Below are 14,528 nucleotides of genomic sequence, written 5' to 3'. Positions count from 1 at the left end.
CCTGTAACCCCCCTCGCCACCCCCGGACCCCCCCCCCACCACTCCCCCAAGCCCCGCCGACTAGCGGAACGGCTCCCCCTCCGACTGTGGCGGCGATGGACGCAGTCCGCAGCCGCCACGCATGGTCCCCGAAAACTGTGCCCCACGGCGCCGGGAAGTCGGCCCATCGGGGGCGGAGCCTTGGGGGACCCGGCCTCAAATGACGTCCTGAGGCCGTCCCAATGGCGTGTGGTGTACTCAGCGATGACGCCGTTTTTGAGGGGGAAGGCTGTGAGATCCAGTACCACACCAGAGACTTGACCGCAAAAATCTCGACTGACACTTGAGTGCAACAGTCCCTCACGAATGCTGTACTGTCAGAAGTGTTGCCTTTTTGGATAAGGGATTGAATTTAGAACCCCTTCTGCCCTCTCCTGTAGAAAATACCAATACACCATTTCAAGGAACAGTATGGGAGTGCTTCTTTAGCTCTATTACCTAAAAATAAAATATGGTACTTAGCTCATAGCTGTTTGCGGTATCTTGGAAAATGGCTGGTATGTTTCCCACATTACAACTAAGAAATTCCGCATATTCTTCCTTTTTAAACAGGGGGCTCAAACGTAATAATATTCCGACTCAGATGCCCGAGAGATATCAATTAAATATATTATTGTTTAACTGTGAAACTATTATTCACTGGCCAAATGGTCTTCTGCAAGATCTCGTCAGCAGAGTTTCAGCGGGACAGTGGTATCATCAAATGGTCACAAGATTAGACTGGAATGAAAAACCATCCTTTGGCCCACTTTTCCAGTCTTTGCAAGATGCCAACTGCGCCAAGCTTTGACCAAGGCGCTCAACTGGCTGGACCTCAGCTAAATGCCTCATCCCAAAATGAAAGCACGCTCACAGCGGTAGATCGCAGCCTCAGCCAAGCTTGCCCGCTCTCGTTCCGGGCATGGGCACTTGGGTCGGCGCATGACCTCCTGGCCCCTGGCGAGAGGGCAACGAGTTAAACCGAGGTGACCACTACGTAGCGGATGGAAGGTCCAACTCCGTCTTAGGCGTGAAACCACTTGATTTGCCCTCCCAATGTATCCAGGTCGGCAATGTCAGCCTTTAAAAAAGCAGCACTCCAAATGGCATTAAATTTTACTGGGCATGACTGGTAGAAGCCAACCAGGTCAATACCAGGGCAGAATGCCCTGCAAAAATTGGTGTTTATTCTACTGTTTATTATTTTTTATAGTTATTTTAGTCCATCTCTCTTGGCAGCTCTTTTATCATAGATTGCCTGATGAAAGAGCTCAGCCACTGACGTTTGAGTCACACGTCCGCTTCATCTCTTTTAATGTCCTGGCTATATCCCAAGCTGTCTCATTTGGACATTGTCTCCTGAAGGCAGCCATTAATTTATGCCGCAGAAATAGGACTTTAAAAGAGATTTCCCCAGTGTACCCAGAGGCGGAGAGGATTGATCCCTGCCTTCTGACCTGAAGCTGCCTTGCCATCGCTTGGCACACTCGCACCTACCGTCTCCGCCTTGCCAATCAGTGGGCAATAGCTCATTTTCAGAATGCCCTCTTTTTGTTTGGCAGATTTCAATTCGCCACTGGAAGCATAGCCTTTTGCACTTTGAAACACAAAGAGAGAAGGACTTGCGTTGACATAACGGCCGTCACATCCTCTGAAAGCACGAAGGCGCTTCAGAGCCAATTAGTCATTTTTGAATTGAAATTGCTGTTGTATGTGTTCAAGAAGCAGTTAGATACGGCACTTGGGGCGAAGGGGATCAAAGGGTATGGGAGAAAGTGGGATTCGACTATTGAGTGGGATGATCAGCCATGATCATAATGAATGACGGAGCAGGCTTGAAGGGCCGAATGGCCTCCTCCTGCTCCGATTGTTTCTATGTATTGCAGGAAACATGGCAGCCAATTTGTGTACAGTAAGCTCCCACAACCAGCAACGTGGCAATGGCCCAGGTGACCTGCTTCTCATGATATTAGTTGAGGGATAAATATAGGCCAGGAGAACTCACCTGAACGTCTTCAAAACTGTGCCGTGGGCTCTCCATCTACCTGAGATGGAGAACGGGATTTTAAATGCCCCCATTTAAAAGACAACGCTTCCGACAGTGCTGCACTCCCTCCTCTGTTGGTTGGGAGGGTTCCCTGCCATAGCCATAAAATTAAGTCTACATTTCTTGACATCTCTTCACCTTTTCTATTTATTTCTCTCTTCTCCAGTCTGGGACTGAATTATACGGACACCAGGGCGGTTCCCGATCATGTATTCAAACTATGCCTATGTATATTGGTCTTATGAATCATAGAACTTACAGTGCAGAAGGAGGCCATTCGGCCCATCGAGTCTGCACCAGCCCTTGGAAAGAGCACACCACTTAAGCCCACACCTCCACCCTATCCCCATAACCCAGTAACCCCACCTAACTTTTCTTTTGGACACTAAGGGCAATTTAGTACGGCCAATCCACCTAACCAGCACATCTTTGGACTGTGGGAGGAAACCGGAGCACCCGGAGGAAACCCACGCACACACGGGGAGAACGTGTAGACTCCACACAGACAGCGACCCAAGCCGGGAATCGAACCCACGACCCTGGAGCTGTGAAGCCACTGCGCTAACCACTGTGCTACTGTGCCTCCCTAGGGGCACTCAGGTGGGATTGGGAGAGGTGGTGAGGGGAGTAAGGACATTACAATAAGCTTCAACAGCCTGGAGTTGCAATGAGGAGAACACAGCCAAGGTTATTGCTCCTGACCGCTCTCTATTTTGTTGCCTTCCTGCCAACGAATGATATTTCCAGAAATATCCACCAGAAAACACATGAGGCCATTCAGACCTTCTCGTCTGCCCCACCATTTAATAGGATCATGATTGATCTAACACTCACTACATCCACTGTCTATTGTAGCACAGATGCCTCATCCAGCAAAGTCCTTCCTGTGTACCTGAGGCAGGCATTTTAGTAACTTTGTAAAGCCCCCCCACCATCCCTCAAGAACAATGAAAGACCATGGGGAGGAGTTTCCCAGCTCTGCCTGCCGTTGGGACCGTCCCGTTCCGCCAAAAGCCAATGGACTTTTGGCCGGGCTGCGGAATCCCGGCACGACGGGGCTGGAATATAGCGCTTGCGTTTCTATCGTTCCTTACACACCTCAAGACATTCCCTTTACAGCCAATGACACACTTTGGGAATGGACCCACTGCTGTCAGATAAAAATGACTCCACCCTCGGGGAAGGGGCTGGTTTAGCACAGGGCTAAATAGTTGGCATTTAAAGCAGACCAAGGCAGGCCAGCAGCACGGTTCAATTCCCGTACCAGCCTCCCCGAACAGGCGCCGGAATGTGGCGACTAGGGGCTTTTCACAGTAACTTCATTTGAAGCCTACTTGTGACAATAAGCGATTTTCATTTTCATTTGCATTTCGTAGCTGCAGTCAGATGGCACAGCACGTCAAGAATCCACTGCCCTCTCGTCTTGAGAAATTCAAGGATCTCTTATCTTCTCCATCGAACCCCGTGTCAATGTTTCAAATGCGGCAACCGTTGAGTGTGTGCTCAAGCTACGATTCAGTCTAATTGGGGGCAGACCAGGGTACATATATCAGTCCTGTGTGTTCCACCGGCATGCTTCAGAACTTCCATGGTTGGTGGGCGCTGCGGGGGGCTGGCATGCATCATCAACCCCGGGAACGGCATTTTGCTTTGAATTTGTAACCTTCCTTTAAGGTTTTGATATGTTTTAGTTACAGTGCCCCAACAGAGGCTGTCACACCTATCATTTTTGATTAATTAATTTATTATGGCTTTATCGAAAAGAGTACAAGACCCGTGTGGGGGTAACCACATGGAAGGGAGAAGCCACCTACATGCATGTGTGGTACCCTGGGTTTTGTGAATAGACCGATGTTTGAAGACAGGCTGGATTCAGCCCCGTTCTTCGCCGGATGGACATTCACCGAATTAATACCCTGCGACACAAAAGGAGAACTTTCAGCCCAACCTGACTATGCCAAATCTTTGAAAGGGCTGTCCAATTATTTCCACTCGCCTCTGCTCTGTCGCATGTACATGGCCTTGCAAAATTTCTCCTTTTTTAAGTCACAATCTATCTACCTTTGGAAAGATAAAATTGAACTTATTTCGCCCATGCACATAGCGCATTCCAGATCAGGATAATTCATCCTCTGTAAAATATACATCCTCACCTTTTGACAATTATCTGGTGTATTTGGTTGGCTCTTTCCAAGTTGGACAGTCCACGGGTCTTTACAGGCTGTAATGCGCCCCCACCTCCCCCCTCATTAAGTCTACCCTTAACCTGCTTTGGTCTACGGAGAACAGCCTCAGCTTTGAGCAACACCCTGACGGGAAGCCGCCTGTTCTGCATTCCGGACTGGTCTGCATCCCTGGTGGCAACACATCAGCCTGGCAGGCTGCGCAAATCTCCATTACTGTTCCTCAGAGGGGTTCCAGAATGTAGACCTGCAATCCCCTCCTCCAGGGTTACCAACGTTCAACTGTGTCTTCACGGGTACCGGACACATCCGCGGGAGGAGATGTGGAAGAAGAATTGCCCAGGTCCATTCTCGCATGTCTCTAATCAATTGACAGCAGGGCTGCCTTGGCCTTTCAAGCAGGCCCACTGTTTCAATGGGATATCGTTGGCAGAGGACAGAAAACAATGGGAGAAGCATCATTTTCAGAGGGGTAAATTCAAAGAACAAAGAACAAAGAAAAGTACAGCACAGGAACAGGCCCTTCAGCCCTCCAAGCCTGTGCTGACCATGCTGCCCGTCTAAACTAAAATCTTCTGCCATCCGGGGTCCATATCCCTCTAATCCCATCCTATTCATTTATTTGTCAAGATGCCCCTTAAACGTCACGTTCGTCCCTGCTTCCACCACCTCCTCCGGCAGCGAGTTCCAGGCACCCACTAACCTCTGTGTAAAAAACTTGCCTCGTACATCTCCTCTGAACCTTGCCCTTCACACCTTAAACCGATGCCCCCTAGTAATTGACCCCTCTACCTTGGGAAAAAGCCTCTGACTATCCACTCTGTCTATGCCTCTCATAATTTTGTAGACCTCTATCAGGTCTCCCCTCAACCTCCGTCGTTCCAGTGAGAACAAGCCAAGTTTATTCAACCTCTCCTCATAGCTAATGCCCTCCATACCAGGCAACATCCTAAATCTCTTCTGCACCCTCTCTAAAGCCTCCACATCCTTCTGGTAGTGGGGCGACCAGAATTGAACACTATACTCCAAGTGTGGCCTAACTAAGGTTCTATATAGCTGCAACATGACTTGCCAATTTTTATACTCAATGCCCCGGCCAATGAAGGCATGCATGCCGTATGCCTTCTTGACTACCTTCGCCACCTGTGTTGCCCCTTTCAGTGACCTGTGGACCTATATACCTAGATCTCTCTGACTGTCAATATTCTTGAGGGTTCTACCATTCACTGTATATTCCCTACCTGTATTAGACCTTCCAAAGTGCAATACCTCACATTTATCCAGATTAAACTCCATCTGCCACCTCTCCACCCAAGTCTCCAAACGATCTAAATCCTGCTGTATCCTCTGACAGTCCTCATTGCTATCCGCAATTCCACCAACCTTTGTGCCGCCTGCAAAGTTACTAATCAGACCAGTTACATTTTCCTTCAAATCATTTATATGTACTATGAACAGCAAAGGTCCCAGCCCCGATCCCTGCGGAACACCACTGGTCACAGCCCTCCAATCAGAAAAGCATCCTTCCATTGCTACTCTCTGCCTTCTATGGCCTAGACAGTTCTGTATCCACCTTGCCAGCTCACCCCTGGTCCCGTGTGACTTCACCTTTTGTGCCAGTCTGCCATGAGGGACCTTGTCAAAGGCCTTACTGAAGTCCACATAGACAACATCTACTGCCCTACCTGCATCAATCATCTTTGTAACCTCCTCGAAAAAGTCTATCAGGTTAGTGAGACACAACCTCCCCTTCACAAAGCCGTGCTGATCCAAATACTAAAGGGCCTGACTCTCCGTCCCGCCGCACCCCTTTTCTGGTGCGGCGCACCCCCATCGGCAGCGGGATCCTCCGTCCCAACAGCCACCCCACGCCGTTGGGAAATCTGCAGGCGTGGGTGCGCTGCTTGCAAAGTGGAGGAACCCGGCAACGGAGAACCCAACCCAAAGTATTAGAACAGGAAATGACTGATGAATAATTTGTGAAAGATGCACGAGGAGCCAGAGTGAAATTCTCATACTAACACTATTAAGATCCCAGACCAGACCCCAACAGTGACTTGGACTCTGGACCGAAACACCAATATTTTAGTTTATTTGTAAGACTGTGTGGAAAGAATGATTGGCTCCAGGAGTGGGTGCACGGAGAAATAGGGGTTTGGTATTTTTAAAACAAAACTTTCTTATGAATACAGTATTAAACTTTCTGAATTTAGCACCCAAAAGAAACAGCTTACAATTACTCCTTAACCACTACTACTCAATTCCCCATTAAACAACAAGAAAGTAAACATACAGTTCTCAATCTATCTTCTTGTAGGAGAATTGTGGACTCGAAGGGCGGGATTCTCACTTACCCGGCGGGGCGGGGGGTCCCGGTGCCGAGGAGTGGCGTGAACCACTCCAGCGTCGGGCTGCCCCAAAGGTGCAGAATCCTGGCACCTTCAGGGCTAGGCCGGCCCCGGAGTGGTTTGCGCAGTGCCGGCCGGCGGGGAAGGGGCTTGGTGCCACGCCAACCGGCGCCGAAGGGCCTCCGCCGGTCGGCGCGAGTTGGCACATGCGCGGGAGCACCAGCGTGTGCTGACGTCATCACAGCGCATGCGCGGGAGAGTTAGTCTCTGCATCGGCCATGGTGGAGGACCACAGCGGTCGATGCGGAGGAATAGACTGCCCCCACGGCACAGACCCGCCCGCAGATCGGTGGGCCCCAATCGCGGGCCAGGCCACCATGGGGGCACCTCTGGGGGCCAGATCCCGCCCCCCCCCCCGAGAACCCCGGAGGCCGCTCGCGCTGCCAGGTCCCACCAGTAAGGACCTACTCTAATTTACGCCGGTGGGACTGGCAAAAAACGGGCGGCCACTGGGCCCATTGCGGGCCAGAGAATTGCCAGGGGGGGCCGGTACAGGAATTGAACCCGCTCTGCTGGCATTGTTCTGTATTACAAGCCAGCGATTTAGCCCACTGTGCTAAACCAGCCCAACCACAATCCATTATTCCAGACTGAAAAACACTATCCTTTGTCAATTTCCTCTTCTTGCTGCTAAAAGCACCCAGGCCCTGCAAAACAGAATTCTTTGAAAATAAAACACTGCAGTCAAACACACCCTAACCCTTAAAATGCCCAATATGTAGAATCCAATATCCCTAAAGTCTTCAAGTTGTCACATCACATCCTCGCTTACTAAACGAGGAACATACTATCCATAGAGTCTCTACAAGCCATTCGGCCCATCGGAAGCCATTCAGCCCATCAAGTTTGCATCAAACTTCTGAAAGAGCACTCTACCTAAGCCCACTCCTCTGAAGCACCTGGAGGACACCCACACACTCACGGGGAGAAACTGTAAACGCCACACGGTCAGCCAAGGCCGGAATCGAACCCGGGTCCCTGGCGCTGTGAAGCAGCAGTGCTAACCGTTCTGCCATTCATGTCTCGCTTGAGAGTGTGGCTTCTTCGTGTGCTGTCTGCACCTGAGACTTGCCCTTTTCTGTCAAAACTATCTCAGTTTCTCAAGAGTTTGCAGTCCTACCATCCTGGAAACGAATATCATCGAGCAAGGGTAATGGTTTTCATGACAGCAACTTATATTTGCAAAGCACTTTAACGTAGCAAAACACTCTCTGAAAGAGCACCCTTCCTAGGCCCACTCCCCCACCTTATCCCCGTAACCTCATGTAACCTGCATATCTTTGAACACTAAGGGGCGATTTTTTTTAAGCATGACCAGGGGCTGTTTAGCACAGGGCTAAATCGCTGGCTTTGAAAGCAGACCAAGACAGGCCAGCAGCACGGTACGATTCCCGTAACAGCCTCCCCGAACAGGTGCCGGAATGTGGTGACTAGGGGCTTTTCACAGTAACTTCATTTGAAGCCTACTTGTGACAATAAGTGATTTTCTTTCATTTTCATTTCATGACCAGCTGGGTTCAATTCCGGCCTTGGGTGACTGTGTGGAATTTGTATGTTCTCCCTTGTGTCTACGTGGGTTTCCTCCGGGTGCACCGTTTTCCTCCCACAGTCCAAAGATGTGCAGGCTCAATGCTAAATTGTCCCTTAGTGTCCAGAGATGTGCAGGTTAGGTTATGGGATTACAAGTTAGGGGTGGAGTGGATCGGTGCAGACTGGATGGGCCGAATGGAATCCTTCTGCACTGTAGGGATTCTATGATTCGATGAATCCACCTAACCTGCACATCTTTGGACAGTGGGAGGAAACCGGAGCACCCGGAGGAAACACACGCAGACATGGGAAGACAGTTACCTAAGGCCGGAATCGAACCCGGGTCCCTGGAGCCGTGAGGCAACAGTGCTAACCACTGTGCCGTCTTGTGGGGCTAGAGGAGACTACTATGACAGTCCAGCCCACAGAGAGGTTTGAAAACATGGACGCGAATTTTAAAATCAAGATATTCAGGTATGATTAGTTAAATAATTAAAGGAGGATAATGAAAATTGGGATATTGAGATCATAAATTGCAGCTGTGATCTCTGCATGTGTATGCAAAGTCTCCTCCAAGCGTCTGTCACGTTTATCACATCTTAATGTTGCCTCCAGTGTCATGTGAGAGTACCTTTAAGAATGAGTATTTATAAATGGGTGTGTATAAAAATAGCTGTAGTGGATGTACCATTAAGAAATGGGTGTTTATCAGTGATGTCAGAGTGTGGGTGGAACTGGGCTGTCTGTCAGCTTTCACTTTCGCTTTGGGCTGTTTGCTGCAGGGTGCGTTTAGTTCCGTTTTAGTTCCGAAGAAGCTGCAATCACAGCAAGATGTGTGTGAATCTCTGCAGGTTGGGGAATGTTCATTTGGTGATTTCAAAGTGGTAACTGCTCTCAGTAGAGAAGTTAAACCTGATGTCTTTCTGTAAAAAGGGTTCTTTTTGTGTCTTATGGATGTTGCAAGGAAAGACTAAGAGTTACTGGAGCCCAGAGAACACTGAGTTTCTAGGTAGGACGGGCTATACTCAATCTCTCAGCCCTGGGGTGGCCCTTAGCTGCAGAGAGAGAGAGAGAGAGATCAGGAGTCTTCAGAGAGGTTTTCCTCTGTGCCCTTAAGGGTACCTATCCGCAGACTCTCTCCCACGCCAGCTAAAGTAACAAGAGATTAGCCCTCTTTTAAACCATCTTCTGGTGGTGCGCTGTATTTGCCCAATTTATGATCACTCTTCCTGAACCGTTTCGCTTAAGAGCTTTTCATTTCCTTAACAAAGGAGGGGCAAGTTTCCCTTTTGAAATGTGAAACAAATAGAAATCCAAAACTTAAGGCAAACATTGAACTTGTACAAAAAGGCTACGCACAGTTATTACAATATCATCAGATCCACATCCACGCTACATTCATTGATCGAGAGAAGTTAGTGGTTTATAAGATGCACAAGCTATGATTTTCTCAATGTCCCCCCCCACATTGGTGCTTGCCACCATCATGGGGTACCATATCATTTTCCATCAACCTACGTGATTTGTGTGTGAAGCCTGCCGTCAATCAGTAACTGCCACGATAATGACTTTGGTTAAAGGAAGAGGAAAGTTATAGGTTGTGCACAATAAGAAAATCTTGCACTTGCCTATGTTACAAAAGTAGTCTCAACTGTGATTGAACTTAATACTTAGTCCTTGGATGAGCACTTGGCACATCTTAACATTCGAAGTTATGGACCAAGTGCTGGTAAATGGGATTAGGATTGGCAGATCATGCGGTGGTGTAGACCCGATGGGCCGAAGGGCCTTTTCTGCGCTGTATTTTTCTGTGATACTTGTGGAGGCTCATCTCTTTCATATGGGGGAACACAGATTTGTTACTCCCAAAAGGCGATAGAGTCTGGGAAAATTGGACCTGGCAAGATTACCTTCAATCGATTATTGTTAGGGGCTGGTTTAGCACAGTGGGCTAAACAGCTGGCTTGTAATGCAGAACAAGGCAGCAGCGTGGGTTCAATTCCCGTACTGGCCTCCCCGAACAGGCGCCGGAATGTGGCGACTAGGGGCTTTTCACAGTAACTTCATTGAAGCCTGCTTGTAACAATAAGTGATTATTAGGAGGCTGGTTTAGCACACTGGGCTAAATCGCTGGTTTTTAAAGCAGACCAAAGGAAGGCCAGCAGCACGGTTCAATTCCCGTTCCAGCCTCCCCGAACAGGCGCCGGAATGTGGCGACTAGAGACTTTTCACAGTATCTTCATTGAAGCCTCCTTGTGACAATAAGCGATTTTAATTTTCATTTCACAAGGGTATCAAGAAATATGAGTCGAATGGAGCTCAGGAACAGTAACCATGATGAAAGCGAATGACAGAATGTGTTTGAGGGACTGAATGGACCACGTCGGCACCCAAGCGGTCACATTAGGCACCAAAGAGTGCGTGCTGGCCAGAATAGGGTTAAAGCTTCGATTGTAATGGATTTAAATCTTTACTAATGAAGCTAAATACGTTTGCAAGCTGAATTTGAACTTGGCAGAGTCGCACTCCGGCAATGAGGTGACTTTCCTGAAGAGTTGAAGATGACACGATTCAAAGCGAATGGTCAGGTTTCGCTCATGTAAGTGCTTTGCTTGTCGGTGCAATGTCCCACACCACAGGGGGCCGGCCTCATTGTCTTATTGCGAGAGGAACAATAGTCAAAATCCCCTGTCCTCCTTCGCGGGCTGGTATTTACCGGTGCCACTAAGAGTGAATGGAGTTTCGGCCGGAACGCCAAATTTTCCCTTCTTGCCCGCCACGGACAGTATCGGAGAATCCCGCCCAATGGATTCTCCAATTCCTCTCCCTCCACAAGTGACAAATGGCTTTGAAGCCACATTTCTACGAAGACAATCCCCTCGTAAAATTAAAAAATCGATCAGAAACCTCATCGCAATGTTAAAATTGTTGTCATGGTGACCTAATAAATGTTCACATTCTTCACCTTTGATGTCTTTTTCAATACGTTTAGCATTACTTGCCGATGAAGAATTCGCTTAGATACTAATGACATCATCACAGGAAATAGTGAGGTGCAGATGACATCATCAGGGGAATTAACATAAATAGTCGGACTAGGAACTGGGATAATGATGGGATCTTCAGAAAGCAACAATATATTCTTGTGTGTATACCATATCCTTAACACTGAAAATGTCCTTTGACGCTCTTGGGATGGAGGGAGAATGAATAAATAAAAACAGATAAAGGAAGAGGGCTAAGAAGGAGAAGCTGCCTAAAGACCTGGTCGAAGCAAGGGACTTCAAGAAGGTTTTAAAAGGTGGAGAGAGAATTGAAGAGGGTTCAACAGCCGTTTTTAGAGGGTGAGATGACCTTGGCCACAAGTGGGGAGGAAGGAGGTGCACAAAGGGCTAAGGTCAGCAGGTCAAAGGGCGCTGCAGTGGAAATTAGGCTGAAGGGGTTTGTGGACGTTGGGTGCCATTGAAGGAGATGCGGAAGGAGGTTTTAACTTGAATGCGTCGGCAGATGGGAACCAACAATGACCAACAAGGAGATAGATGAGGCAACAAACAGGGCATGATGCAGATGCCTACTTGTTGGCGTATTTGCAGTTTATGCAGGACAAGAGGTCAGTGTTGGAGAAATGAAACCTTAATGAGACGGAAGAGTGGGTCAACATTTCCCAGTCATGCTGAGGCTAAGGTAGGGCCAGGAATGGGCAATGCTATTGAGTTGGAAATAAGTGGTTTCAGTGCATGGATAGAATCCCGGCCTTGAAACTCAGTTCTGGGTCCAACAGGACACAAAAGATTTGGGCCGGAATTCTCCAGTCATTAGGATTCTCTGTTTCCGCCCACAGCTCCCACCCCCCCGCCCCGCCCCCCCCCCCCCCCCCCCCCCCCCCGCCCGCCCGCGGGTTTCTCGGCGGCGTGGGGGCATCTTCAATGGGAATTCCCATTGACGAGCGGCGGGAACAGAGAATGCCCCCACCAAGCGACCGGCCCGCCGCATAGAAACACACGGCTGGGCGGTTGGAGAATCCAGCCTTTGGTATATTGAAGAGGGAGGAATGGCGTTGGAAGGGGAAAAGGGGCTTAGCTTTCTTGGTGCTCGGTTGGAGAAAATTCGGCCTTGCCCGTGACTTGTCGAATAGCACAGAGGTGGTTGTGGATGAAGGGAGGTGATGGGGATGTGCCAATGGGTACCTCTACATGGGAGATGCCCGCATGCAAAAACAGACTGCCACTGGGAGGAGGCATGCAGGTGGGACGTGAGAAGAGGCTGGATGCCGACAGCAAGACCGTGGTGAAATTGGAATGGTAACAACACCAGGCAAAATAACTTGGCTGCCGAAGTCTCCATCTCAGGTGGGCCATTCACTTTGACCCTGTGCTGAAGTTGAGCTAACTGGTGCAGTTGGAATGTTAAACAAAAAAATGCAACGCTATTCAGGTAAGTAATTATGAAGCAATGTAAATTCAATTTGTGCACTTCCTTGCTTTCTGAGGCAGGAAATGTGGACACCAGGATTCACAATTAAAAGCTGTTGGTGGGATGGAGGGGGGGGGAATAAACATTAAAAATAAATGCTATTTTTCAGTTCCTTTGTCTCCACAAAGCTTTCAGTCGTGCGGGATGGTGTAAACATAAATGTTCACGCTACGTTCATGTGAACAGTGAGAATCTCTCAGTGGGGACAACCACAGATTGTCTTCTGTCAATCTCGGACAAGCCTGCGATCAACATCAAACATAACACTCAGGTGAAGTATATACAGTTACTGATCTATCACAACAGGCAGAAATAGTTTAGCTGATGAATTAAGTGTACCAACAAACAAAAATATTGACAGCAGCACGATTGTCCCCTTAGCGCCAACGATTTACCAATAAGGGGGATGATGACACCCAGTGTGATTTATACAAGGGGGCCTAGCAGTTCTTAAGGTGAGGCATTTTAAAGTGAATTCCCAGTCTGCCCTTTAAACCAGAGCTGCTCTAGCCTAAGCCCCCAGTTTAGCACCAGCTGAGCGGGTGCCTTTCCCAGGTCTGGCTTCGCAAGTGTTGAATTCCTGCCGCTCTTTGCGGAGATAAAATGGCCTTTCTCGCCATCTGACACAGAGCAAGCGCTTGACGTCACTAACAAGCAGAGGTAACAAAACCCCCATGAGCAGTTAAGCTGTGCCCCCAACCAGCCAGGCTCAGAGGCGGAGGCCAACATCTTAGATTCATCAACCTCGATGCTGACGGCAATTGCTTTAACATTCTGACATTGCCGACGGGAAAAAAACAAACAGATTATTTGTAAACAGCGCTCCCGACCTGTCAGCAAAGCAACACTTTTGTGCATTTGCCAATTGCGAGAAGGGACATTAAGTGGGCAAATTAAATTGTACTTGGCGTGGCTTGCTATTTGTCAGTGATTTCAAGCACATGAATATCGATTAAATCTCTTGGCCAGCTAACTGCACACAACACAATGTGGTGACGTGTCAGGGTCAGGCTGCTTTAGTTGATGAGAGCTCATTTTAAAGGTGTAAGTCTAATTTTGGATTTGATAACTACCTCCTCGACCTTCGCTGTCTGCCGGTTTCACCTGAATCGGGCGGTTCATCTGCGAAAACAGGAAAGAAAGGGCAATTAGGAACTCTGGAGTGAAATATATTAAGCAGTAAAGCTAAAAAGCGAAACCCACCAAAGACTTATTTCGCCTCACCTACAGGTGAGCACACTCGAGCACGTAACCTTCAGGCCCACAGTGGGAAATGTTAGCACAGATTCATGGCTGATACAGGTCCAGTGTTTCAAACCCGATTACCCTGGGACTGAGTTCCTGCCGGATTTCATATCTTGCCAGATTTCGGGTTGGACGGTCTGGGTCCATGGGCATTTTTGGTCGGCTGGGCAGCACAGTGGTTGGCACTGCTTCCTCACAGCGCCAGTGGGGGTGGGTTGGATTCCGACCTCGGGTGACTGTCTGTGAGTGGAGTTTGCACGGTCTCCCCGTGTCTGCGTGGGTTTCCTCCGGGTGCTCCGGTTTCCCCCCACAGTCCAAAGATGTGCAGGTTAGGTGGATTGGCTCTGATAAATTGCTCCTCGGTGACCAAATGGTTCGGTGAGGTTACGGGGATAGGGCAGAGGAGTGGGCGTAGGTAGGGCACTCTTTTGCAGAGTCGGTGCAGACCCGATGTGCCAAATGGTCTCCTGCGGGGATTCTAAGTTGGGGGAGTTAAGGTCAAAGGTCAGAGTGTGGCAGTAGCGGGACAAGTGGCGAAGGGGATAAATAGTCAGGCACCACATCGCACTACTGCTGAATTGTCCAGGGAAAGTTATTTTTACATTTTTACTCCATTAAAATTGA

General features: G+C 48.8%; 1 protein-coding gene across 11 annotated transcripts in view; it reads right to left on the bottom strand.

Moving 5' to 3' along the window:
* LOC140404397 (CUGBP Elav-like family member 4) overlaps window positions 1–14,528 on the bottom strand; it is a 977,034-nt gene that overhangs the window by 305,579 nt on the left and 656,927 nt on the right. For all 11 annotated transcript variants that reach the window (XR_011938498.1, XM_072492868.1, XM_072492862.1 and 8 more), the window contains exon 3: window positions 13,733–13,781. Coding sequence is in view for 10 of the 11 variants with exons in the window: in XM_072492868.1 (XP_072348969.1) it covers window positions 13,733–13,781 (49 nt within the window). In the remaining variant the exon portion in view is untranslated. The remainder of the gene's footprint in view (window positions 1–13,732; window positions 13,782–14,528) is intronic.

The sequence above is a fragment of the Scyliorhinus torazame genome, chromosome 30 (genome assembly GCF_047496885.1).
Source record: "Scyliorhinus torazame isolate Kashiwa2021f chromosome 30, sScyTor2.1, whole genome shotgun sequence".
Lineage (NCBI taxonomy): Eukaryota > Metazoa > Chordata > Chondrichthyes > Carcharhiniformes > Scyliorhinidae > Scyliorhinus > Scyliorhinus torazame.
Note: the sequence above shows the minus strand (reverse complement) of the source record. Positions and strands in the feature narration are given on the sequence as shown.